This window comes from Heterodontus francisci, chromosome 14, assembly GCF_036365525.1.
Source record: "Heterodontus francisci isolate sHetFra1 chromosome 14, sHetFra1.hap1, whole genome shotgun sequence".
Taxonomy (NCBI): domain Eukaryota; kingdom Metazoa; phylum Chordata; class Chondrichthyes; order Heterodontiformes; family Heterodontidae; genus Heterodontus; species Heterodontus francisci.
In genome coordinates, this window is record NC_090384.1 from 48,042,838 (window position 1) to 48,066,730 (window position 23,893).

Consider the following 23,893-nt stretch of genomic DNA (forward strand, 5'->3'; position numbering starts at 1 on the left):
AAAAACTTGTACTTTTAAGCTTCCCTAATAGCTTACTAGGGTGACACACTGCCTGTCGGCTGGTCCTGGGCCATCAATGCTTGGTTAAATGATGTCACTCTGGGCAAAGACAAGGGGCACTACAATTGGCTTCAGTGGCCTTAGACTTGGGAGGAACAAAGGCAAACCAGCCAGGGTTCCCAGTCTGTCCAATGACCATTTGCTGGAAAATGCTTCTGGGTGGAAAACGCCTATGTGTGGAAAACAATAACAACTTAACTTTCACGTAACAGGGCATCCTGATGACGAGGCGCATGCAGGAGGTGACAGAAATAATTGGGCGGGGGGGGGGGGGGGGGTGGTGGGTGTGGAGAAGAGGTTGAAAACAAGTTTGAAGAGGTATGCTTTGAGTCAGGACATGGAGTTTGTGATGAATTTTACTTCTGTTCTAAACTCAATGCATAACTGAAACTGATTGTTATTCACAGAAAGTGCTGTTGTCATCAAAACACAAACAAGAATGTACTCCATGTGCAGAGTTTCAAAGACAGCGGTAACCACAACTTATTTAAGTTTGCATTAGGCTGAGAGCAAAGTAATTTTCCCCACTGGCATTTGATGCAATTTTATCGTCTTTCTCTCCACTTTCCCCCCACAACCCATCTACTATTTGCGTCAAACAAGGCAGTGTTAACAGGAGGAACATAGGAAATAGGAGGAGTAGGCCATTTGGCCCCTCGAGCCTGCTCCACGATTCAACTAGATCATGGCTGATCTTCTACTTCAACGCCATTTTCCACACTATCCCCATATCTCTTGATATCTTTAATATCTAGAAATCTATCAATCTCTGTCTTGAACATACTCAATGACTAAGCCTTATTACGACTGAGATGGGGGGAGTGCACTGTTTATTCTAGTTCCACTTCTCCACGGGTCACAACATATATTTAAATTTTTTCCCACTTACTGATACGGTCAACCATAAACTCTATTTTTATCCCAGAATAAAACACACCAACCAGGTTTCTTTAATAAATAACAAAATTATCAGTTTATTATAAAACAAGTCTTAACCAGTAATGAAGTAAAGCATAAAAACAGAGATAGAAATACTGAAGTTCCCTTTTTACCTTTGCCCCTCTCACTCACACCCACCCCGACCGGTTAACCGGAAAAATAAAGGGATTTTTGTTTTTAGAGCTCTATTACAGACGAGAAAAAGGTCGGGGTGAATACTTGCTCATTCTTGAAGCAACAACAGACGAGATATGTTGTGTTCCAAAACTGGCACACAGTCTGGCCCCCGGGTACATGCAGATGGGTCACTGGGATCTTTTAGAACAGTTCTTTGCAGGTGGTGTTGAGAATTAATTTAGCAGGCTTTTCTTTGAAGACAGGAGGAGATAAGATTTGTTGACACAGTGGACTTCTCAGGGTTTTTTTTTCAAAAGAGAGATGCTGGAGCTGAGCTGGGTTGTGGTCTTCTCTCCTTGGAAGTTCTCTCTATTTTGATACAGTTCAACCCTAACTCAAAAAAATTCAAAAGCGAAACTGACAGCAGGAGGTCAACCTTTTGACCTCTATCAATCTTGACCTGTCACTTCTTTGTAAACAACTTCTCCAGGTGTCTGTTGTTTCTTGAACTGGTCAGGTGGTTTCGCAGAAAGGCTTGTTTTCCTCACAAGACCTCTCAGTGTCCCCTTTAAAAAACATTGTCAGGGACAGTTTTTCAAAGTCAAATAGCCTTTACATGACGCCCTTTGAAAACCCCGGAGTTTCACATTTAGATTTTAGATTTAGATTTAGAGATACAGCACTGAAACAGGCCCTTCGGCCCACTGAGTCTGTGCCGACCATTAACCACCCATTGAAACTAATCCTACACTAATCCCATATTCCTACCACATCCTCACCTGTCCCTATATTCCCCTACCACCTACCTATACTAGGGGCAATTTATAATGGCCAATTCACCTATCAACCTGCAAGTCTTTTGGCTGTGGGAGGAAACCGGAGCACCCGGAGGAAACCCACGCAGACACAGGGAGAACTTGCAAACTCCACACAGGCAGTACCCAGAATTGAACCCGGGTCGCTGGAGCTGTGAGGCTGCGGTGCTAACCACTGCGCTGCCCCAAGATCTTCAATCTTCAATCTTTCAAAAATGAATCCTCAAAAAAAAATTTAACAAAATACAGAGGCGCTTTTGTAACAGCCTCCACAGCCGTCAGGGGTAGAAAAATCCAAAGATTCACAACCGAGTGAATAAATTCCTCCTCATCTCATTTTTAAATGGCCTACCTCTTATTGAGACAGTGTCCCCTGGTTCTAGATTCCCCCCCAGCCAGGGGAAACATCCTTCCTGCATCTACCTTGTTGAGCCCTGTAAGAATTTTGTATGCTTCAATGAGATCACCTCTCATTTTTCTAAACTCTAGAGAATACAGGCCCCGTCTCCTCAATCTCTCCTCATAGGACAATCTCACCATCCCACAGATCAGTCTGGTGAACCGTCATTGCATGCCCTCATTCCTTCCTTTGGTAAGGGGACCAAAACTGTACATAATACTCTAGATGCAGTCTCACCAAGACTTTATACAATTGCAGCAAGACTTCTTTACTCCTGTACTCAAATCCTCTTGCAATAAAGGCCAACATACCATTTGCTTTTCTAGTTGTTTGCTGCACCTGCATGTTATCTTTCAGTAACTTATGAAGAAGGACGCCCAGGTCCCTTTGGATATCAACACTTTCTAATCTCTCACCATTTAAGAAATACTCTGTATTTCTATTTTTCTTCCCAAAGTGGATAACCTCACTTTTTTCCACATTATATTCCATCTGCCATGCTCTTGTCCACTCACTTAGCCTGTCTCAATCCCCTTGAATCCTCTTTGCATCTTCCTCACAACTCACATTCCCATCTAGTTTTGTGTTAACAGCAAACTTGGAAATATTACATTTGGTCCCCACATCCAAATCATTGATATAGATTGTGAATAGCTGCAGCCCAAGCACTAATCCTAGTGGTGCACCAGAAGTCACAGGCTACTAATCTGAGAATGGCCTATTTATTCCTACTCTGTTTACTGTGCATCAACCAATTCTCAATCCATGCCAGTATATTACCCCCAAATCCACGTGCTCTAATTTTGCTTACTAACCTTGTGCAGGACCTTATCGAAGGCCTTCTGAAAATCCAAGTACACCACATCCACTGGTTCCCTCTTATCTATTCCGCTAGTTACATCCTCAAAAAACTCCCAACAGGTTGTCAAACATGATTGCCCTTTCATAAATCACGTTGACTCCGTCCAATCCTATCCTTACTTTCTAAGCACCCAGTTATCACATCCTTTATAATAGATTCTAGCACTTTCCCTACTAAAGTCAGGCTAACAGGTCTGTAGTTCCCCATCTTCTCTCTTCCTCCTTTCTTCAATAGCGGGGTTATATTTGCTACCTTCCAATCTTCAGGAACCGCTCCAGAATCTATAGAATTTTGGAAGATCACCAACAATGCATCCACTATCTCTACAGCTACCTCTTTCAACAGAGAAGGACAGAGCACAAAGTAAAAAAAAGTTGTTGCTGTGCCAGGCACAGGAGGGATGCAATGTGGAACGTTGTATTTGTCACCAGGCTATAGAAAGAGTGCAATTGAGACAGCATCAGTTTCAGAAATCTAAATTATGAGGCAGGTTAAAGAGGTTAACCCTGTTCTTGTAGGAAAAGACAAGACTTTAAGGTAACCTAATTGAAATTTTGGAAGTTACGAGTGGACCGATAAAGAAAAATCGTTAGTGATAAAGTTCAAAAACTGCAGGGTATCGTTTAAAATTTCACACAAAAAAAAAAGAGTAGGAGGCATATAGCATAAGATATCAGGGATGTCAGTTGAAGGAGGAAGCATAAATTAATTTATAGAATCATAGACCACTGAAAGAGGTAATTTGGCCCGTGTCTGTGTTGGCTGTTCGAAAGGGCTCTCCAATTAGTTCAATTTTTCTGCATTTTCCCCATAGCCATGTAAAGTTCAAGAGGTAGCTTAACAACTTGAGAACTGATCCTAGCAAGCGACAATACCTTCAGGTGAGGACAGAAGTGAGAAATCAAACATGTAGCTGCAACAAATATTGTAGAAACAACACGTCAGGGGTTCTGCCATCATTACTCTGACAAAAAAGTAAAAAGAGGGTAGTTCCTGCCATCTTGTGGCCAAACACTGCACTGGTGAAGCAATATCTAGAATTGCATACAAAACAGGAGAGAGTGCTTACAGGGCCCACAGGGTCAGGCAGCAGCAAAATACAGCTCACTGTTTATTTTTTTTCTGGTGGTATCTTCCTAGATCAGTTTCTAACTGACATTTTTCATCGCCTCATAGTCTGGTAAAGGACAGGTGTACATAATCTACTGTAATGCTTAAAATGTGTAACATGAATGTTAAGCTACCAGCTCAAACTGCAGTGGTTTGACCCTCATTCATCACGACATTTCTGCAGTTACTGATCTGCTAAATCACACGCTCTCCCCTAGCTTTGATGCCCTTGTCCCCATTAAAACCATACTGTCTCACCCTAGTCATTCTCCTAGTATTCCCCTTATTTCCTCTCAAGTCCAAGGGGCACAGATTTGAACACCTATTGCATCTATCATTGAATCTGGTTGGACCACATAAAGCACTATTGGATCCTACTCTCCTTTGCGAAAAGCTGCTCAATATTCAAAGATCATCCTGGATACCAAGATAACCTCCTGCTTCTCTTCTCCACTACAAACCATCTTCTTAAACCACACTCCCGTGCCTCCTCCAATAGCAAGTGCGAGAAGTTTAAGAACTTTTTTGTCACGAAGTTTGAAACCATCCGTTCAGCTGCCTCTCCAGCTTCCCTCCCTTCCTCTACCCATACTTCTCTTAATGTTCCTATTGTTCGAAGCCGGAATTCATCTTTTTCTAGATTTTATCCTATCTCCCACTATGCTCTGAGCTCATTTTGTCCATAGAAGCCACCTCCTGCTCCCTCGACCCTATTCCCACAAAACTGCTGACCATCCAAGTTCCCTTCCAAGCCACTTTGTTAATGTCATTAACGATTCTCTCTCCTCAGGTACCGTTCCCCTTGCTGTCATCAGCCCTTGCCTCAAATATTCCACCCACAACCCCACTGTCCTTGCAAACTACCGCCCCATCTCCAACCTCTCTTTCCTCTCCAAAGTCCTTAAATGTGTTGTCAACATCCAAATTTGTGCCCGTTTTTCCCCGCAATTCCATGTTTGATCCCCTTTCAGTCAGGTTTCTGCCCCTGCTACAATACTGAAAAAGCCTTCTCAAAGTTACAAATTACATTCTATGTGACTGCAACCATGGTGTACTATTCCTCCTCATCTTTCTTAACCTATCTTCAGCCTTTAAAAGAATTGATCACACCATACTCCTCCAACATCTCTCCATTATTCAACTGGGTGGAACGGCACTCACTTGGTTCCATTCTTATCTATCGAATCATATCAAGAGTATCACCTGCAATGGCTTCTCTTCCCACTCCCACACTGTTACCTCTGGTGTCCTCAAAGGATCTATGCTTGGCTCCCTTCTATTTCTAATCCACATGCTGCCTTTCGGCGACATCATCCAAAAACACAATGTCTGGTTCCACATGTATGCTGATCAAACAGCTCTATCTCACCACCACCTCTCTTGACCTGTCCGCTGTCTCTGATGTCATACTGCTTGTACAATATCCAGTACTGGATGAGCAGAAATGTCCTTCAACTAAATATCGGAATGACCAAAGCCATTGCCTTAGCTCCTCACCATAAATTCCATTCCATGATCACTCTTTCTATCCCTCTTCCTGGCAACTGTCTGAAGCTTAGCCAGACTGTTCGCAACCTTGGATGTTGTGTTAGCCCCAAAATGAGCTTCTAACCACATATCTGCTCTATCACCCAGACTGCCTACTTCCATCTCTAACATCATTAGATTCCGACCCTGCCTTAGCTTATCTACTGCTGAAACAGTCATCCATGCTTTGTTACTTCTAGATTTGACAATTCCAATGGCCAGCTTCCCTTTTTCCACCCAACATACACTTGTGCTCATCCAAAGTCCTACTGTCCATGTCCTTACTTGCACCAAGTCTCATTCACCCACGACTCCTGTGCTCGCAGCCCTAGATTGGTTCCCGGTTATGCAACGACTCACTTTTAAAATCCTCATCCTGGTTTCCAACTCTCTTCATGGCCTCGCTCCTCCCAACCTCTGTAATCTCCTCGATTCTGACAAACCATAAAGGTCTCTGTACTCCTCGAATTCTGGCATCATGTGCACCGCTGATTTTATTCACTCCAGCATTGGTGGCTGTCCTTTTAGTTATCTAGGTCCTAAGCTCTGCAATTCCCTCCCTAGACCTCCCTCCTCTCTACCTCCCTCTCCTCCTTTAAGATATTCCTTTTTGTCCAAGCTTTTGGTCATGTGTCCTGAGATCTTCTTCTGTGGCTTGGTGTCAACATTTTTACTGACAGCATTCTTAGTAAGTGCCTTGGCATATTTTGCTACATGTAAAGGCACTATATAAATGCAAGTTGTTCTTAATGTTTGGCTGAACAGTAGATCTATGAGCATTGCACAGCTTCTGTTAGATAAGTACCATCACAAAAATTTGATAGCAATGTATGACATGTATTCTGGGATACAATATTCCCAAGACTTCGATCAGCCAGGTGGAACACATTTCCATAGTTCTAGACTCACACCTGTCAACAAGCAATTGGACTGGAAACACAGGATGATCCAAAATGATTTCAGCCTCTCACCTTGAGCAGATAATTTAGGCGAGCCAGAGCTTCCAGAAATATATCAGCACCCTTGTTTGAGAACTCGTATCTTCCCGCGATGAAAATGAACAGGGTTTTATCCAGGTCAAAGTTCAGACATCTGGAGAAAAAGTATTAGATTTTTCATGTATGACATGCTAATAAAACAGTATACAGCGGGCTGGTGGTATAATAGGTCGACATTTTGCCTCTGGCCCCTGGGTTCAACTCTCACCCAAACTGATAGGATGAAATTCCCCTTTGTGGCCAGTATTAGTTTGGGGGAAATTTTTATCAATCCCACTGGCAGGAATGGGGAAGCTGCACAATTAAAATCTCCTCTGAAAACCCATCCAACATCACTTTACCTACACCGTTTGTCTAGGTGGCAAGTGGCCCACCCGATGAATACATTCAAATCGGGGTCACTGGCACACTGATGGCATTTTGACTGTTGGCTGAGTGGGATCATTTGCCATGGCTGTCCAACTCAGTAAGCGGGTCATCACTGTGGCTCTCTAGCTCAATGAATCCTTCCAGAGAAGAGATGGAGATCCGAAAAGGTAAGCTTTATTTACTATTTTTTGTTGGACCAGCTTCTTTGAGCCCTAGAGGAAAGTCTGGGCCTTATTCGTCCCATGGTCTCCACCCCTTACCCTGGGGCTTACTGAGTGCAGGCGGATCCTTGCCTGCCATCAGCCAGCTGACTGCCTCTTTACACTCATTTTAGGCCCAGTGGCTGGGGATAGAAATGAGGCCTGGGAACTAAAATTGCATGGTCTGAAATTGGGGTGGATTTTGCTTTCCTCCCTGCCCCGGAAACCCACTTCCAGTTAAAATCCACCCCCCCCCCCAAAAATGTGTCAAATGGCCTCTTCAGTGCGGAAAACTTAAATAGCTCTTCAGCTCCATCCAGTTCCCACTGGTATGTGCCTCACACAATAAATTTGGCATTAAAATTGGTAAATCATACTCAGACCACAGGGTGGTTGGTTTTGGAAAACAGATGAAAATGTTACATTGGCGCACCAAACAGCCAGTCTTATAAGATTCGTACTGAAGTGCACTGTTGGACCAGAGGAATAGGATCTTTACTGGAACTGTGCTGTACCTGTCCTGACACTGTTTGACACTGGGGACCTGAGATGTAAAGATTTTCATTCCCTGTATGAACATCCCTCAAACATTCACAAAAATTATTACATTACTGTGGAATGCTTTCACCGTGGGTGTCCAGGATAGACAGATCCCATATTATATGAGTTTTTATATAAAGAATAATGGATATCTGGGAGTGAGTCACAGTTTGGATGACAAGTAGTTTAAATGATAATCACCTGAATTATGTGCAACCTCACAGTAAAATAAATCAAACTAATTGTGAGTGTTTTGTCTACTATGAGGAGCGAGACATCAATAGCACCCTATAACATTGGATGATAGCAATGTCTTTTCAGTGCCAGTGCACTGACTTGCGGAGCAGCAGTGCCAGGGTTTGTCGGCTGGGGGTGGGGGGGCGGAATTCAGGTTAGCTCCAGTGATTTCCCACAAGGCGAGTTCCTGATATTAGCCAACAGATTAAAAAAACATTTGGGTGGTGTAGGAGGAGGACTTCTTTAAAGGGTGACAATCACCAATTGCAACACAACTGAGATGGGGGTCAGTAGCATAGTGGTAATGTTATTGGACTAGAGCAATTCAGAGGCCTGGACTAATGCTCCTGAGACACAAGATCAAATCCCACCACAGCAGCTGGGGGAATTTAAATCTGGAATAAAATGCTATTCTCATTAATAATGATCATGAAACTACTGGATTGTTGTGAAAGCCCATCTGGTTCACTAATGTCCTACAGGGGAGGAAATCTGCCATCCTTACCTGGTCTGGCTTTTATGTGACCCCAGATCCATAGAAATGTGGTTCTCTTAACTGTCCTCTGAAATGGCCTAGCAATCATCAAATCGCTACAAAAAAAAGCACTATGGGTGTACCGACCCCACATGGCCTGCAGTGACTCAAGAAGCCACCTCACCTTCTCAAGGGTAATTAGGATGGGCAATAAAGGCTGGCTGTGCCATCTGAAGAACAAATAATTTTTTAAAAACGGCCACTTGGGGCTGCACCTGCACCACACTTGCTAAAACACACATATCCTGAACGTTTCATCTCATAATACCACAACCCTCACTATTCCCAGTGTCCAATACATCAAAGGGAAAAAGACGTGTTATTGCTGCTCAATGACATATTTCCAGCACCCTCAACCCAATACAGAATAAGCATAAATGTTACTTAGCAATATGAGGTCTGTTCCAAATGACAGTCTCGGCAACAGTGGAAGCAGCATGAGGTAAATGTGCTTATGTGTCAATTAGGTAAGGGGCTGTAGCATTGCCACTTAATTCCCTATATAACTGCACTGGATCCATACTGGCAAAGACAACTCTGGTACAAAATGCCAGCTTAGATCATTGAGACATCTGAAAGCTACAGTTCCCTGTCTTCCAACGTTTTTTTTTTAAACATCTGTTCTAGAAAGAGTTCTTGGGGGGTAATTATTGTTCCATGGTCATATGGTTGGGTTAACGCTCTCTTTCCCAGGACATCTCCCAATGCGAACGGTAAGGTGAACTCACTACAATAAATTAGACCAACTCTCCACCTCACACTGCGTCCCAAGTTTGTTAAGTTTTGAACTTACCCATAGAAGTGCCCCCGAACGAACTCCTGGATGTGACTTTTACTGCGAGCATGTAGGTTCTGGAATTCATGCATAGCAGAGAACTTTTTTATGTTGAGTCCATTGGGAGTGACCACATCTGAATAAGAGAAAAACTATTTTAAAACGTATGCATGGAAAATTAAGACCAGCAGAAATATCCAGTTGGGTTAGACCACTGTTGTGATGAGTGCAACGGATTGATTTGCTCTGCGTTTCCAGCATCTGCAGTATTCTGCTTTCCATGTGACTAGACCAATGCTACTACGGTGGTCCAACAGGATGAAAATACTGCGGATGGTAGAAATCTGAAATAAAACCCGAAGATGCTGGAAATGCTCGGCAGGTCCGGCAGCATCAGTGGAGAGAGGAACAGAATTAAACTTTCAAATCGGTAACCTTTCAAAGCTCATCGGACTTGAACATTAACTTTGTTGCCAGCATTATCTGTTTTTATGATAACAATCCTGGAGGGGGAGTGTGATAAGGCAGAGGTCATAGTACATGTTGGTACCAATGAAATAGGTAGAAAGAGGGATGAGGTCTTGCATCAAGAATTCAGGGAGTTAGGCAGTAAACTAAAAAGCAGGACCTCTTGGGTTGTAATCTCTGGATTACTCCCAGTGCCACGTGCTAGTGAGTATAGAAATAGGAGAATAGCACAGATGAATGCGTGGCTTAAGAGTTGGTGCAGGAGGGAGGGTTTTAGATTCTTGAACCACTGGGACCGTTTCTGGGGAAGGTGGGACCTGTACAAGTAGGACGGTCTACATCTGAACCAGAGGGGGACGAACATCCTTGCTGGCGGGTTTGCTAGTGCTGTTGGGAGGAGTTTAAACTAATTTGGCAGGGGGAGGGGACGCAGACTCCTAGCAGAATAGGGACACAGCTAAACACAGGAAAGCAAACAAGCCAGAGGGAATACAGCGGAAGTAAGTTTCAAGGGAGTAAGATCAAGATGGATGGCCTCTAACTTTAATGCAAGGAGTATTACAGGTAAAACGGATGAGTTAAGGGATTGACACGTGGAATTGTGATATAGTAGCCATCACGGAGACATGGTTGAGGGAGGGGCAGGATTGGCAGCTCAACATCCCGGGATATAGAATCTTCAGTCGAGACAGAGGAGGGGGTAAAAGAGGAGGGGGCATTGCAATATTAGTTAAGGAGTCAGTTATTGCAGTAAGGAGATGATATCTTGGAGGGGGCATCAAATGAAGCTTTATGGGTAGAGTTTAGGAATAAAAAAGGGACAGCCACATTGCTAGGTGTTTATGAAAGACCCCCAGATAGTCAGCGGGAAATTGAGGAGCAAATATCTGCGCAATTCGCAGAGGTGTGTAAAAATAATAGGATAATTATATTAGGTGATTTCAACTTCCCCAACATTAACTGGGATAGTCATCGTGTTAAGGGCTTAGATGGAGTGGAGTTCTTAAAAAGTATACAGGAGAACTTTTTAGCTCAATATGTAGAGGATCCAACAAGGGAGGGTGCAGTGCTGGACCTAATTCTGGGGAATGAAGCCAGACAGGTGGTTGATGTGTTGGTGGGGGCGCATTTTGGTGATAGTGACCACAACATGGTACAATTTAAGCTTGTTATGGAGAAAGAAATAGACAAGTTGCAAAAAAAGGTTCTGGATTGGGGGAGAGCGAATTTTAGTAAAATAAGGCAGGATCTGGCCAAGGTAGACTGGAAAGAGTTACTTGTCGGGAAATCTACAAAAGAGCAGTGGGGGGCATTCAAAAAGGAAATGGGGAGGGTGCAGGCCCAACATGTTCCCTCTAGGGTAATAGGTAGGAGCAACAAGCCCAGAGAACCATGGATGACCAGAAACATTCAGGGTACGATGAGAAGGAAAAGAGAGGCTTTTAGCAAATACAACGGCAGCAAATCAACGGACGCATTAGTGGAGTACAGAAAGTGTAGGATGGAGCTTAAGAAAGCAATTAGGAGAGCAAAGAGGGGATATGCGAAAGCTCTGGCTGGTAAAAGTAGGGAAAATCCCAAGATATTCTACATCAATGGGAAGACGATAACCAGGGAAAGAGTAGGACCTATTAGGGACCAAGGGGAAAATCTGTGGGTGGAGCCAGAGGACATTGGTAGGGTGTTAAACGAATACTTCACATCTGTGAAGAGAATGAAGATGTAGATACAGAACTGATAGAGAGAGACTGTGAGGTTCTTGAGCAAATTGTCATAGGGAGTGACAAGGTATTGGAGGTTTTGGCAGGCTTAAAAGTGGACAAATCTCCAGGTCCGGACGATTTGTGTCCCAGGATGCTATGGGAGGCGAGGGTGGAGATTGCAGGGGCTCTGACCCTAATTTTTAATTCCTCTCTGGCCGCGGGGAGGTGCCAGAGGACTGGAGAACAGCTAATGTGGTCCCACTATTTAAGAAAGGTTGTAGAGATAAGCCAGGGAACTACAGACCAGTGAGTCTCACGTCAGTGGTAGGGAAACTATTGGAGAAAATTCTGAAGGAGAGAATCTATCTCCACTTGGAGGGGCAAAATTTGATTAGGAATAGTCAGCATGGTTTTGTCAGAGGGAGGTCATGCCTAACAAATTTGATTGATTTTTTTGAGCATGTGACCAGGTGTGTAGATGAGGGTAGTGCAGTTGATGTAGTTTACATGGATTTCAGCAAAGCCTTTGACAAGGTCCCACATGGGAGACATATCAAGAAAACAAATGCACATGGGATACAGGGTAACTTGATAAGGTGGATTCAAAATTGGCTTAGCCGTAGGAGACAGAGAGTGATAACAGACGGCTGTTTTAGTGACTGGAAGCCAGTGTCCAGTGGCGTACCACAGGGATCTGTGCTGGGTCCCCTATTGTTTGTCATTTATATCAACAACATAGACGACTATGTGGGGGGGTAGGATCAGTAAGTTCGCGGAAGATACAAAGATTGGCCGAGTGGTTAACAGTGAGGTCGAATGTCTTGGGTTACAGGAAGATATAGACGGGATGGTCAAATGGGCAGAAAAGTGGCAGATGGAATTTAACGCCGAAAAGTGTGAGGTGATACACTTTGGAAGGAGTAATGTGACACGGAAGTATTCAATGAATGGCCTGACACCGGGAAGTTCCGAGGGAAAAAGGGACCTTGGCATGTTTGTCCATAGATCTCGGAAGGCAGAAGGGCAGGTTAATAGGGTGGTGAAAAAGGCATATGGGACACTTGCTTTTTTCAATCGAGGCATAGATTACAAAAGCAGGGAGGTCATGTTGGAGTTGTATAGAACTTTGGTAAGGCCACAGCTGGAGTACTGTGTGCAATTCTGGTCGCCACATTATAGGAAGGATGTGATTGCACTGGAGGGGGTGCAGAGGTGATTCACCAGGATGTTGCCTGGTATGGAACATTTAAGCTATGAAGAGAGGTTGGATCGGCTTGTGTTGTTTTCACTGGAGCAGAGAAGACTGAGGGGTGACCTGATCGAGGTGTACAAGATGCATGGACAGGGTGGATAGGGAGCAGCTGTTCCTCTTAGCTGAAGGGTCAGTTACGAGGGGACACAAGTTTAAGGTGAGGGGCAGGAGGTTAAGGGGGATTTGAGGAAGAACTTTTTTACCTCGAGGGTGGTGACGGTCTGGAATGCACTGCCTGGGAGGGTGGTAGAGGCGGGTTGCCTCACATCCTTTAAAAAAATACCTGGATGAGCACTTGGCACGTCATAACATTCAAGGCTATGGGCCAAGTTCTGGCAAATGGGATTAGGTAAACAGGTCAGATGTCTTTAATGCATCGGTGCAGACTCGATGGGCCGAAGGGCCTCTTCTGCACTATATTATTCTGTGAAATATCAACATGTTTTTAAGTCGAAGGGCGACACAGTGGCGCAGTGGTTAGCACCGCAGCCTCAAGCTCCAGCGACCCGGGTTCAATTCTGGGTACTGCCTGTGTGGAGTTTGCAAGTTCTCCGTGTGTCTGCGTGGGTTTCCTTCGGGTGCTCCGGTTTCCTCCCACATGCCAAAGACTTGCGCGTTGATAGGTAAATTGGCCATTATAAATTGCCTCTAGTATAGGTAGGTGGTAGGGAAATATATAGGAACAGGTGTGGATGTGGTAGGAATATAGGATTAGTATAAATGGGTGGTTGATGGTCGGCACAGACTCGGTGGGCCGAAGGGCCTGTTTCAGTGCTGTATCTCTAAACTAAACTAAACAACTACTCCTTTGCGCCCAACTCAGCTGAAGGTCCAGGGAGATCCCAGTTTCAACTGCCGGTTTGTGTTGGCAGAGCTGATCTCAGCTGTAATGGTGGTAGGGCACTACAATTGGACTCACTGGCCAATGACTGGTAGAGGAAAATTCAGCCAAGAAATTTACCCATTGACCAGTGCTGGAACGTGTGACATGTCAGTATGATAACTTCAGGTGAGGACAGCATCAGGCTTAGCTATGATTCCCAGCTAATGCTGAATAACCTGACACTCACTATCTAGGCATATAAACGGCATCCTCTCCTGGATGAGATGCTGGAGGGTTGCATTCCCCCATAGGTCAATTTCTTTCGAAGAGATGGGGGAAAAATCTATTAAGCACAGGAGTTACTCAAGTGAACTGACCTGGTTTGCGTTTCAGCAGATGCTCAGCCTCCATGGCAGTTATCTCAGATACTGTGGTAAACACATGAGCACAGTGAACGGCGGCTCGCTCCATGCAGTACCGATGGTAAATCTGCCTCGAACCAGCCTCTTGGTCAACATCAAACTGTTTCAAGAGAGGAAACAAGCTACGAAGTAAGTTTAGTTATCAGTTTAGTTAAAAAGAAAATCACGAACCAAGAAAATCTGAAATATAAACAGAAAATAATGGACAGAATGTATGAAACATACAATGAAGGACAGGAAGAGACCAGTGGCCCTGGAAATAGTGGATGCATTGGTGGTTATCTTCCAAAATTGTATAGACTCTGGAGCAGTTCCTACAGATTGGAGGGCGGCAAATGCAACCCCACTATTTAAAAAAGGAGGGAAGAGAAAAAATAGGGCATTACAGACCAGTTAGCCTTACACCAGTAGTGGGAAAATGCGAGAGTCTATTATAAAGTATGTGATAGCAGAACACCTAGAAAGCATAAATGGGATTGGGCAAAGGCAGCATGGGTTTACGAAAGGGAAATCATGCTCAACAAATCTACTGGAGTATTTTGAGAATGTAATTAGTAGAATAGATAAGGGAGAACCAGTGGATGTGGTGTACTTAGATTTTCAGAAGGCTTTTGATAAGGTCCCACGTAAGAGGTTAGTGAGCAAAATTAAAGCACATGGGATTGGGGGTAATATACTGGCATGGGTTGAGAATTGGTTGACAGACAGGAAACAGAGAGTAGGAATAAACGGGTCTTTTTTCAGGTGGCAGGCAGTGACTAGTGGAGTACCTCAGGGATCAGTGCTTGGGCCCCAGCCATTCACAAAATAGATTAGTGACTTGGGTGAGGGAACTAAATGTAACATTTCCAAGTTTGCAGACGACACAAAGCTGGGGGGGAATGTGAACTGTGAGGAAGATGCAAAGAGGCTCCAATGTGATTTGGACAAGTTGGGTGAGTGGGCAAATGCATGGCAGATGCAGTAGAACGTGGATAAATGTGAGGTTATCCACTTTGGTTGGAAAACCAGAAAGACAGATTATCTGAATGGTGATAGATTGGGAAAGGGGGACGTGCAATAAGACCTGGATGTCCTTATACATCAGTTGCTGAAAGCAAGCATTCAGGTGCAGCAAGCAATTAGCAAGGCGAATGGTATGTTGGCCTTCATTGCAAGAGGATTTGAGGATAGGAGCAAGGATGTCTTACTGCAGTTTTACAGGGCCTTGGTGAGACCACATCTGGAGTATTGTGTGCAGTTTTGGTCTCCTTATCTGAGGAAGGATGTTCTTGCCTTGGAGGGAGTGCAAAGAAGATTTACTAGGCTGATTCCTGGGATGGCAGGATTGACGTATGAGGAGAGATTGGGTCGACTAGGCCTATATTCACTCGAGTTCAGAAGAATGAGAGGGGATCTCACAGAAACCAATAAAATTCTAACAGGACCAGATAGGCTAGATGCAGGGAGGATGTTCCTAATGGCTGGGGAGTCTAGAACCAGGGGTCACAGTCACAGGATACGTGTACGCCACTTAGAACTGAGATGAGGCGAAATTTCTTCACTCGGAGGGCGGTGAACCTGTGGAATTCTGTACCGCAGAAGGCAGTGGAGGCCAAGTCATTAAATATATTCAAGAAGGAGATAGATAGAACATATAGAACATTACAGCGCAGTACAGGCCCTTCGGCCCTCGATGTTGCGCCGACCTGTGAAACCATCTGACCTACACTATTCCATTTTCATCCATATGTCTATCCAATGACCACGTAAATGCCCTTAAAGTTGGCGAGTCTACTACTGTTGCAGGCAAGGCGTTCCACGCCCCTACCACTCTCTGAGTAAAGAAACTACCTCTGACATCTGTCCTATATCTATCACCCCTCAACTTAAAGCTATGTCCCCTCGTGTTTGCCATCACCATCCGAGGAAAAAGACTCTCACTATCCACCCTATCTAACCCTCTGATTATCTTATATGTCTCTATTAAGTCACCTCTCCTCCTCCTTCTCTCTAACGAAAACAACCTCAAGTCCCTCAGCCTTTCCTCGTAAGACCTTCCCTCCATACCAGGCAACATCCTAGTAAATCTCCTCTGCACCCTTTCCAAAGCTTCCACATCCTTGCTATAATGCGGTGACCAGAACTGCATGCAATACTCCAGGTGCGGCCGCACCAGAGTTCTGTCCAGCTGCAGCATGACCTCGTGGCTCCGAAACTCGATCCCCCTACTAATAAAAGCTAACACACCATATGCCTTCTTAACAGCCCTATTAACCTGGGTGGCAACTTTCAGGGATTTATGTACCTGGACACCAAGATCTCTCTGTTCATCTACACTACCAAGAATCTTCCCATTAGCCCAGTACTCTGCATTCCTGTTACTCCTTCCAAAGTGAATCACCTCACACTTTTCCGCATTAAACTCCATTTGCCATCTCTCAGCCCAGCTCTGCAGCCTATCTATGTCCCTCTGTACCCTACAACATCCTTCGGCACTATCCACAACTCCACCGACCTTCGTGTCATCCGCAAATTTACTAACCCACCCTTCTACACCCTCATCCAGGTCATTTATAAAAATGACAAACAGCAGTGGCCCCAAAACAGATCCTTGCGGTACACCACTAGTAACTAAACTCCAGGATGAACATTTGCCATCAACCACCACCCTCTGTCTTCTTTCAGCTAGCCAATTTCTGATCCAAAGCACTAAATCACCTTCAATCCCATACTTCCGTATTTTCTGCAATAGCCTACCGTGGGGAACCTTATCAAACGCCTTACTGAAATCCATATACACCACATCCACGGCTTTACCCTCATCCACCTGTTTGGTCACCTTCTCAAAAAACTCAATAAGGTTTGTGAGGCACGACCTACCCTTCACAAAACCGTACTGACTATCGCTAATGAACTTATTCTTTTCAAGATGATTATAAATCCTGTCTCTAATAACCTTTTCCAACATTTTACCCACAACCAAAGTAAGGCTCACAGGTCTATAATTACCAGGCCTGTCTCTACTCCCCTTCTTGAACAAGGGGACAAATGCTATCCTCCAGTCTTCCGGCACTATTCCTGTCGACAATGACGACATAAAGATCAAGGTCAAAGGCTCTGCAATCTCCTCCCTAGCTTCCCAGAGAATCCTAGGATAAATCCCATCTGGCCCAGGGGACTTATCTATTTTCACACTTTCCAAAATTGCTAACACCTCCTCCTTGTGAACCTCAATCCCATCTACCCTAGTAGTCTGTATCTCAGTATTCTCCTCGACAACATTTTCTTTCTCTACTGTAAATACTGACGAAAAATATTCATTTAACGCTTCCCCTATCTCCTCTGATTCCACACACAATCCTTGATTGGCCCTAATCTAACTCTAGTCATTCTTTTATTCCTGATATACCTATAGAAAGCCTTAGGGTTTTCCTTTATCCTATCCGCCAACGACTTCTCGTGTCCTCTCCTTGCTCTTCTTAGCTCTCCCTTTAGATCCTTCCTGGCTAGCTTGTAACTCTCAAGCGCCCTAACTGAGCCTTCACGTCTCATCCTAACATAAGCCTTCTTCTTCCTCTTGACAAGCGCTTCAACTTCTTTAGTAAACCATGGCTCCCTCGCTCGGCAACTTCCTCCCTGCCTGACAGGTACATACTTATCAAGGACACGCAGTAGCTGCTCCCTGAATAAGCTGCACATTTCGATTGTGCCCATTCCCTGCAGTTTCCTTCCCCATCCTACGCATCCTAAATCTTGCCTAATCGCATCATAATTTCCTTTCCCCCAGCTATAATTCTTGCCCTGCGGTATATACCTGTCCCTGCCCATCGCTAAGGTAAACCTAACCGAATTGTGATCACTATCACCAAAGTGCTCACCTACATCTAAATCTAACACCTGGCCGGGTTCATTACCCAGTACCAAATCCAATGTGGCATCGCCCCTGGTTGGCCTGTCTACATACTGTGTCAGAAAACCCTCCTGCACACACTGGACAAAAACTGACCCATCTAAAGTACTCGAACTATAGTATTTCCAGTCAATATTTGGAAAGTTAAAGTCCCCCATAACAACTACCCTGTTACTCTCGCTCCTGTCGAGAATCATCTTCGCTATCCTTTCCTCTACATCTCTGGAACTATTCGAAGGTCTATAGAAAACTCCCAACAGGGTGACCTCTCCTCTCCTGTTTCTAACCTCGGCCCATACTACCTCAGTAGACGAGTCCTCAAACGTCCTTTCTGCCGCCGTAATACCCTCCTTGATTAACAATGCCACACCCCCCCTCTTTTACCATCTTCTCTTTTCTTACTGAAACATCTAAATCCCGGAACCTGCAACATCCATTCCTGTCCCTGCTCTACCCATGTCTCCGAAATGGCCACAACATCGAGATCCCAGGTACCAACCCATGCTGCAAGCTCACCCACCTTATTCCGAATGCTCCTGGCGTTGAAGTAGACACACTTTAAACCAAGTTCTTGCTTGCCAGTGTCCTCTTGCGTCCTTGTAACCTTATCCCCGACCTCACTACTCTCAACATCCTGTACACTGGAACTACAATTTAGGTTCCCATCCCCCTGCTGAATTAGTTTAAACCCCCCCGAAGAGCACTAGCAAATCTCCCCCCCAGGATATTGGTACCCCTCTGGTTCAGGTGAAGACCATCCTGTTTGTAGAGGTCCCACCTACCCCAGAAAGAGCCCCAATTATCCAGGAAACCAAAACCCTCCCTCCTACACCATCCCTGCAGCCACGTGTTCAACTCCTCTCTCTCCCTATTCCTCGCTTCGCTATCACGTGGCACGGGCAACAACCCAGAGATAACAACTCTGTTTGTTCACGCTCTAAGCTTCCACCCTAGCTCCCTGAATTTCTGCCTTAAATCCCCATCTCTCTTCCTACCTATGTTGATGGTGCCTATGTGGACCACGACTTGGGGCTGCTCCCCCTCTCCCTTAAGGATCCCAAAAACACGATCCGAGACATCACGAACCCTGGCACCTGGGAGGCCAGACACACCAACCGTGAGTCTCACTCGTTCCCACAGAATCTATCTGTTCCCCTAACTATGGAGTCCCCAATGACTAATGCTCTGCTCCTCTTCCCCCTTCCCTTCTGAGCAACAGGGACAGACTCTGTGCCAGAGACCTGTACCCCATTGCTTACCCCTGGTAAGTCGTCCCCCGCAACAGTATCCAAAACGGTATACCTGTTGTTGAGGGAAACGGCCACAGGGGATCCCTGCACTGCCTGCTGGTTCCCTCTCCTTCCCCTGACAGTAACCCATTTACCTACTTCTTTTACCTGAGGTGTGACTACCTCCCTATAACTCCTCTCAATAACCCCCTCCGCCGCCCGAATGATCCGAAGTTCATCCAGCTCCAGCTCCCTAACGCTGTTCTCGAGGAGCTGGAGTTGGGTGCACTTCCCGCAGATGTGGTCCCTGCCGTTCACAATGGGATCAGCCAGCTCCCACATCATACAGCTACAGCACATCACCTGCCCAGCCATCTCTACTTAGTTAATTACTTTATTAATTTATATAAATTTATGAGCGAAATACTTTGATTCTTCTCTGCTGTGGTCTTTTTCAAATAACCAATTAATAGATAAGTCAAAAAAGTAAAAGAAGAAAGTAAATTTTTACCAATCACACGATACAGAAGAAATAAAATAAAAAGCTTACCTTATCAACACACCATAGTCCTTTTTTTTGGTTAGAGGAGGAGGGTGGGTGGGAGACACTACACGTGTAGTGTCTCGGGTTCAGCCACTGCCCAAATATATAGGTTTGGACTTACCCAGCAGTCCCCTGGTCCTCCGAAACAAAAGGGAATTAACTTTAACTTTAAACTGAAACTGACCTTCCAGCTGATAGTTCGCTCCGCACTCTCCGCATTTGGAATGCATTGTCTGAAAGGGTAGTAGAGGCAGATTTAATAGTAACTTTCTAAAGGAAATTGGATAAATACTTGAAGAGGAAAACTTTACGGGGCTATGGGGAAAGAGTAGAAGAGTGGAACTAATTGGATAACTCTACCAAAGAGCTGGTAAAGGGACAAAGGGCTGAAAGGCCGCCACCCGTCCTGTAAGATTCTATGATTTCATGTCAAGGGCCTGTGGATGCAGGCATGAGTTTGCAGCCAAGTAATAGTCCAGTCCAGTATTTGGTCTTCTCTTTGACGGCTGTTGAAGTCGAGATGGTACTGCCCGAGGTGCTTGCATGGGTTTTCCTCTGTGCCACTCCACAGCACCATTCCATAAGTCAACACTACAACATGCAGCATGCACTGCACGGTTTTGTAATCAAGTCTCAGGCCACAGCTGACTGTTATTGTTCCTACACACGTGCAACTTCTGCACCACATTACAGACACTGTTATCCTTGAAGCAGATAACAAAGCTCAGCATCTTGTTCTCTGCTGCCACAGACCCTGAGGAAGCATGTTAGCACAGTTAACACCAAGTGGGCTTGGTTGGGTCCACAGAAATGGTTGGTAGCATCTTGGCATCAGATGCGACCAAACAGGCAATTTTGGGTCCTGATTACTGTGGCACTTCTTTCATTTGGCACCATATCTAGCATGGTATATTGTGATTGGAATGTCCCTGAAGAACCTTCTAACATAAGGCTTCGACACTCAGTTATTCATGGCTCAGTGCAATGCCACAGGGGTTTGTAAGTGCAGCCATCTTGGAAAGAGGAGCCTCTACCAATAATATCTGCCAATGTGAGGTTTTCTACCTCTTTGCAGATTCTGGGATATGGGCGACAGTGCGCCTCTCAGGCAGCCTGACCTGACCTGACTGCATCCTTCTTCTGGTCCCTTTGCCTCAGGAGATGTGAGCTTGAAGGCCTCCTGGTATGACTAGACAGAGCCTGGGAAAAATAAACAACAATAAATGGCAGAAAGGCACAGGAAAGCCTAAGTGCCAGCTGAAGTGTGGGGTTGGAGGGGTGAATGCAAAAAAGGCTTAATGCGCTTACCTTTAAAGCATCTACGTCTTTTAAAGGCTGCTTTGAATGGATGTCTGTTATACATCATGCTCAATATTCAAAGGGCAGGCAGAGCACATAATAGGTACCGGAACAATACCACCCATTTTGTGCTACTGCCAAGACAATTTCTAACCCAGCGTTTTGCCACATGGAAATTCATTCCTTTTTCTATGAGAGTTAAAATCTGAAGCAATATCAATGAAATAGTCATGCTTAATTTCTAAACATATACAATTCTTTTTTGTCGCACATTGGAGTAGGTGGAGCCAGAGTTTGGCAGTGAGTCACAAAGCACAAAAACTCTGGCTCCACAGCAGAGTTGTGACTCACTGCCAAACTCTGGCTCCACAGCAGAATAGTAATTTCCCTAAAATAAAAGCAAAATACTGCGGATGCTAGAAATCTGAAATAAAAACAAGAAATGAGGGCAGCACAGTGGCACAGTGGTTAGCACTGCAGCCTCACAGTTCCAGCGACCCAGGTTCGGTTCTGGGTACTGCCTGTGCGGAGTTTGCAAGTTCTCCCTGTGACCGCATGGGTTTCCTCCGGGTGTTCTAGTTTCCTCCCACATGCCAAAGACTTGCGGGTTGATAGGTAAATTGGCTATTGTAAAAATTGCCCCTAGTGTAGGTAGGTGGTAGGAGAATTGAGGGAAGGTGGGGGTGTGAGAGGAAAAAATGGGATTAATGTAGGATTAGTATAAATGGATGGTTGACGGTCAGCATGGACTTGGTGGGCTGAAGGGCCTGTTTCAGTGCTGTATCTATCTATCTATGATATGCTGGAAATACTCAGCAGGTCTGGCAGCAGGGTCACTGACCTGAAACATGAACTCTGCTTCTCTCTCCACAGATGCTGCCAGACCTGCTGAGTATTTCCAGCATTTCTTGTTTTTATTTGTAATTTCCCTAGCTGACTAGAAGGGGTCCTCTTGTTTCACTGTGATGCAATCGTCAAGGGTTTCCATGGTGCAGTGAGTAAAACAACTTGATGCTGAGATAACTCCTAAAAAAAAATTCTGTATATTCCAATTGAAGAAACTTTTGGATGGATCTTTTCTGTATTTTCAGCATTTGCAGTTATTTGCTTCCTTTTTGTTATTATGCCCCAGTAAATAGAATAGCCTTTTCTCATCCTATGATCATTCTATACAATGCTAATTTGTCTTGCTTGAATTTACAGCCAAGTTCCAGAGGTGGAAAACACATTGCTCCTCTTTACAACATCCAGTTCTAAGTCAATAAAAGTAGCTGTAACCATTCTTTGTATCATTAATAACCTATACACTTTGACACTCTTAGCATAAGCAGCTTAGAAACCATAGAAGAGACATGGATACTGCAAGACATACTTACATGTTTCAGGGTATTGTAAAAATCAACATTCCCAGCACACAGGTAGCGTCCCAACAACGTTGCATGGGTTGTAAAAACTGTTGCAACAGGTAGTTTCCGAATGCGACTCATAACCAGGCCAACCCCCGACAGCCATTCATGAAAGTGGGCGAGGACAAAAATCTCATCCTCGCACTGGGCTGCAAACTGGAAAAGGAAGTTTGTTTTAATCATAAAGACCAACATTTATTTTACTGAAACAGAACATGCTATCAAAAATCAAATCCCCAGATTGATTACTCTAAACAGCCAACTCTATAACAAACAATAATAGTGGGGGAATGAAGGGAGTAAAACTATTGTTGACAGGAAAAACAGTAGAGTACTCTTGAATGTAATTTGCATAACCACTAAATAGTTCTGATGTTATAACTGTTAGCTTTTGTGTTTACAACATGGTATTAATCAATCATACTTTCTCAATATAAGCCCACCGACTCCCACAGCTACCTCGACTACACTTCTTCACACCCTACCTCCTGTTAGGACTCCATTCCATTCTCCCAGTTTTTCTGTCTTCGACGCATCTGCTCTGATGATGCTACCTTCCATGACGGTGCTTCAGGTATGACCTTTTTCCTCAACCAAGGATTCCCCCCCCACGGTGGTTGACAGGGCCCTCAACCGTGTCCAGCCCATTTCTCGTACCTCTGCCCTCAACCCTTCCCCTTCCTCCCAGAACCGTGACAGGGTTCCCCTTGTCCTCACTTTCCACCCCATCAGCCTCCATATCCAAAGGATCATCCTCCGCCAATTCCGCCACCTCCAGCGTGATGCCACTACCAAACGCATCTTTCCCTCCCTTCCCTTCAGCATTCCGAAGGGATCGTTCCCTCCACGACACCCTGGTCCACTCCTCCATTACCCCCCACCACCTCGTCCCCGTCCCATGGCACCTTCCCCTGCAATTGCAGGAGGTGTAATACCTGCCCATTTACCTCCCCTCTCCTCACTATCCCAGGCCCCAAACACTCCTTTCAGGTGAAGCAGCGATTTACTTGTACTTCTTTCAATGTAGTATACTGTATTCGCTGCTCACAATGTGGTCTCCTCTACATTGGGGAGACCAAGTGCAGACTGGGTGACCACTTTGCGGAACACCTCCGCTCCGTCCGCAAGCAGGACCCTGAGCTTCCGGTTGCTTGTCATTTCAACACTCCCCCCTGCTCACATCTCTGTCCTGGGATTGCTGCAGTGTTCCAGTGAACATCAACGCAAGCTCGAGGAACAGCATCTCATCTACCGATTAGGCACACTACAGCCTACCGGACTGAACATTGAGTTCAATAATTTTGGAGCATGACAGCCCCCCATTTTACTTTCATTTTTAGTTGTTTTTTCTTTTTTCTTTTCTACATTTTT

The 23,893-nt window shown here is 44.8% G+C and overlaps 1 protein-coding gene across 6 annotated transcripts in view; it reads right to left on the reverse strand.

Moving 5' to 3' along the window:
- The window catches only part of LOC137377031 (glycogen [starch] synthase, muscle-like), a 132,131-nt gene that overhangs the window by 59,971 nt on the left and 48,267 nt on the right, over positions 1 to 23,893 (reverse strand). For all 6 annotated transcript variants that reach the window (XM_068046187.1, XM_068046184.1, XM_068046190.1 and 3 more), the window contains 4 exons: positions 22,493 to 22,678; positions 14,108 to 14,252; positions 9,503 to 9,620; positions 6,802 to 6,922 (listed from right to left, as the gene is read on the reverse strand). In XM_068046187.1, the coding sequence (XP_067902288.1) occupies positions 6,802 to 6,922; positions 9,503 to 9,620; positions 14,108 to 14,252; positions 22,493 to 22,678 (570 nt within the window). The remainder of the gene's footprint in view (positions 1 to 6,801; positions 6,923 to 9,502; positions 9,621 to 14,107; positions 14,253 to 22,492; positions 22,679 to 23,893) is intronic.